General features: G+C 48.4%; 1 protein-coding gene across 1 annotated transcript; it reads right to left on the reverse strand.

Annotated features, from left to right (window-relative positions):
- Window positions 1–1,909: 1,909 nt before the first annotated feature.
- On the reverse strand, window positions 1,910–2,789 carry LOC145949795 (uncharacterized). The gene is made up of 2 exons (XM_083060679.1): window positions 2,510–2,789; window positions 1,910–2,283 (listed from the first exon to the last, which is right to left on the reverse strand). The coding sequence occupies exons 1-2, from the start codon at window positions 2,787–2,789 to the stop codon at window positions 1,910–1,912; spliced, it is 654 nt and encodes a 217-aa protein (XP_082916805.1).
- Window positions 2,790–3,522: the final 733 nt, after the last annotated feature.

Here is a 3,522-nt window from a genome sequence, read left to right on the forward strand (position 1 = left end):
TAAGTAACACATTGTGGAGGTTCGAACTCGACCTTAAGTAGTAGCGTCGAGGTTCGAATTCGACCTCAGATTTTTCGTTAAGTAATTTTTGTGAAGGTTCGAATTCGACCTTAATCATACCGAGGTTCGAACTCGACCTCAGATTTTTCGTTAAGTAATTTTTGTGAAGGTTCGGACTCGACCTTAATCATACCGAGGTTCGAACTCGACCTCAGATTTTTCGTTAAGTAATTTTTGTGAAGGTTCGGACTCGACCTTAATCATACCGAGGTTCGAACTCGACCTCAGATTTTTCGTTAAGTAATTTTTGTGAAGGTTCGGACCCGACCTTAATCATACCGAGGTTCGAACTCGACCTCAGATTTTTTGTTAAGTAATTTTTGTGAAGGTTCGGACTCGACCTTAATCATATCGAGGTTCAAACTTGACCTCTGTTTAGCGTAAAACGTAAAATAATGCAAAGAGAATGTGAGCTGAACAGAATGAGTCATTTTATTGATTACGTAATTGTGCCTCGTTAAAAACCCTCTCAGCCAAAACCCATTTTTCTATTTTTTGGGATAAAAGACTGAGGCGGGAAAAGAGTGCACATCTCATTCGTACAAAATTCAACTGAAATAAAACTTGAGATGTGTAGCGTTCCAAGTTCGCGGTACAGGCTTCCCGTTAAGCTCTTCTAGTCTATACGCTCCATTTTCCAAGTCTTCTATAACTCGGAAAGGGCCACCCCAAGTGGGTGCAAGTTTCCCATCTGACGTGTCTTTCCGTGCTTCGCCTAGTAATCGCCACACCAAGTCGCCAACCCGGAAAGTGCGAGGTCGTACTCGTGTGTTGTACCTTCGGGAAGCTCAGAGTTTGCAGGCTTCTTCGTGGATTTGAGCTTCCTCTCTGAGCTCGTCTATCAAGTCGAGGTCAGCTGCCAACTCTTGAGCGTTCTGCTCGCTGTTGAAAACTCGACGCGGTGGGAAGTCTCTTTGACCTCCACTGGGATCATTGCGTCAGCTCCGTAGGTCAGCCTGTAAGGCATCTCTTGCGTGGTTGACTGGGGGGTGCAATGATACGCCCAGAGGATGCTGGGGAGTTCGTCGAGCCACTGTCCTTTAGCGTTCCCTAGCCGCTTCTTAAGCTCCCGGAGAATAACCTTGTTGGCTGCTTCGGCTTGGCCATTGGTTTGAGGGTGTTCTACCGAGGTCGGAAGATGTTTGATACCTAGCTCGTGGAGGAAGTCCTCGAATCCCTGTGCGATGAACTGTCGATCGTTGTCAGTAACGAGGGTGTGGGGGATTCCGAATCTGCAAATGATATTCCTCCAGGTGAACTTTTGCACGTTCTCAGTGGTGATTTTGGCGAGTGGGCATGCTTCAATCCACTTGGTGAAGTAATCATTCGCCACTAGGAGGAACTTCAGTTGTCCTTTCGCGGGGGGGAATGGCCCAAGGATGTCCATTCCCCACTGGGAGAAAGGCCATGCCGACATCATTTGGTGGAGAGCTTCGGGTGGCTGCCGGTGTGTGTTGCCGAACTGCTGGCACTCTTTGCACTTTTGGATGTAGTCTTGGCAGTTCGACTTCAGAGTGGGCCAGTAGTACCCATCTCGGAGTACCCTGGTTGCCATTAAGCGTGCTCCGGAATGCATGCCACATATGCCCCGATGAATTTCCTCGATGACGTTGGCTGCCTGGGACGCGGTTAAGCATTTGAGCAGTGGAGTGGAAACACCGCGCTTGAATAGTTCATCCCCGATAATGACGAACTTAGCCGATCTCAACCTTATTTTCCGAGCTTCTACTTTATTTTCGGGGAGGGTGCCCTCCTTTAAGTGACTCCAAATACCTATCATCCACCCCTGGTCTTCGCTGTCACTGACGTTGACGATTTTATCGTCTAAGCTGGGTGAGTGCAAGGTCTCCTAGATGATGGTTCGGTGCTGTCCAGGCCTTTTGGTACTGGCGAGCTTTGACAGGAGGTCAGCTCGGGTATTCTGTTCTCGCGGCACATACTGTATGGTGAACTCATCAAAGGACGAGATCTGGTGGGATGCGATATGGAAGTACCGCTGTAGGAGAGTGTCCTTTTCCTGGTACGCCCCACTGAGTTGCTCCACCATGAGCTTCGAGTCGCTGTTGCAACTCACTCTTCGAGCTCCGAGGTCGTGGGCTAGCCTTAGTCCTGCGAGGAGTGCCTCGTATTCTGCCTGGTTGTTGGTCACCTTGAAGCTGAACTTGAGGGACTGCTCCAAGGTGACTCGGTTTGGCCCTTCCAAAATGATACCTGCACCACCACCTTTAGAGTTGGAGGACCCGTCAACGTGTAAAGTCCATACCTGAGGTTCCTCGGTGGTAATAGGCGTGAGCTCGGCTACGAAGTCAGCTAGGCATTGGGCTTTCAGAGGTCCGTGACTTTCGTACTGGATGCCGAACTCTGACAATTCTATTGACCACGTAATCATCCGTCCGGCGAGCTCGGGCTTTCGCAGAATTTGCTTGATGGGGTAGTCAGTTTTGACTACCGCCTAGTGACTTTGGAAGTAGGGTCAGAGATGCCGAGCTGCAGTGACAAGTGCTAGTGCCAGTTTCTCGATCATTTGGTACCGCTTCTCCGCGTCTTGGAGGACTCGGCTGATGAAGTAGATCGACGTCTGCACTTTCTGGTGCTCTTGTACAATCACAACGCTGATAGCGCTTTCCGCCACAGCCAAGTAGAGAGGGAGGTCGGTCTTGTGATCCGGCCTCTGTAGGATTGGCGGAGTCGTGACGAAGGTGTTGAAGCTTCGGAAAGCTTCTTCGCATTGATCCTTCCACTAAAAGTTTTGTGGCTTCCGAAGTAGAGTAAAGATCGGCCCTACCTTTTCCGCAAGTCTGGGGAAGAAACGGGACAGTGAGACCAACCGTCCGGCTAGGCGTTGGACCTCCTTCACCATTTGTGGACTTTGCATCTGGATGATTGCCTTGCACTTCTCGGGATTGGCCTCAATTCCTCTGCTTGTGATCATGAAACCGAGGAACTTTCCTCCCTGGACGCCGAAGATGCACTTCTCCGGATTGAGGCGCATGTTGTGCCTCCTGATCTGGGCAAACATGATGGAGGACCATCCAAGGAAGAGGAATACATGAAGGCCATTGGACCTTTGACAAGGTCCATGGTAAGGAAGCTAGAAGAGACATCTAAGGAGGAGGTGCTTCTTAGACCCTTGCTCACCATGAGCATTGTGTACTTTTCTCCTTAGTAGTATCTTGAGTAGTCCCATTGTATATATTGTATATAGTAGACTTTGTATAGGATTGTTTTGCCTTTGTATTTTGGAGGCACCTTTTTCTTTTTAGAAGTAGGCATAGGAGTGGCATTAGTAGACTAAAGTGTGCTCCTAGCATTTTAGCCAAATGTGGTCTTAGGATAAAGGTTTTACATATTGGACTCATTTAACTCCTAATTTTTTCATAGATTTGATTTAGCTAGGTTCCATTCACATTGAATGAACCTAACTAAACCAAATGAACCATTTTCAAACCGGGTGGAGTTAAA

Source organism: Cajanus cajan, chromosome 7 (genome assembly GCF_000230855.2).
Source record: "Cajanus cajan strain Asha chromosome 7, NIPB_CcT2T_4, whole genome shotgun sequence".
NCBI lineage: Eukaryota > Viridiplantae > Streptophyta > Magnoliopsida > Fabales > Fabaceae > Cajanus > Cajanus cajan.

Bases quoted from the DNA above. Each gene is read 5' to 3' on its own strand.
- LOC145949795 (XM_083060679.1), bottom strand. From the start codon at position 2,789: ATGCGAAGAAGCTTTCCGAAGCTTCAACACCTTCGTCACGACTCCGCC. The intron at 2,284-2,509 runs GTAGTCAAAACT...CCAACTCTAAAG, and splicing joins ACTTCCAAAGTCACTAGGCG to GTGGTGGTGCAGGTATCATT.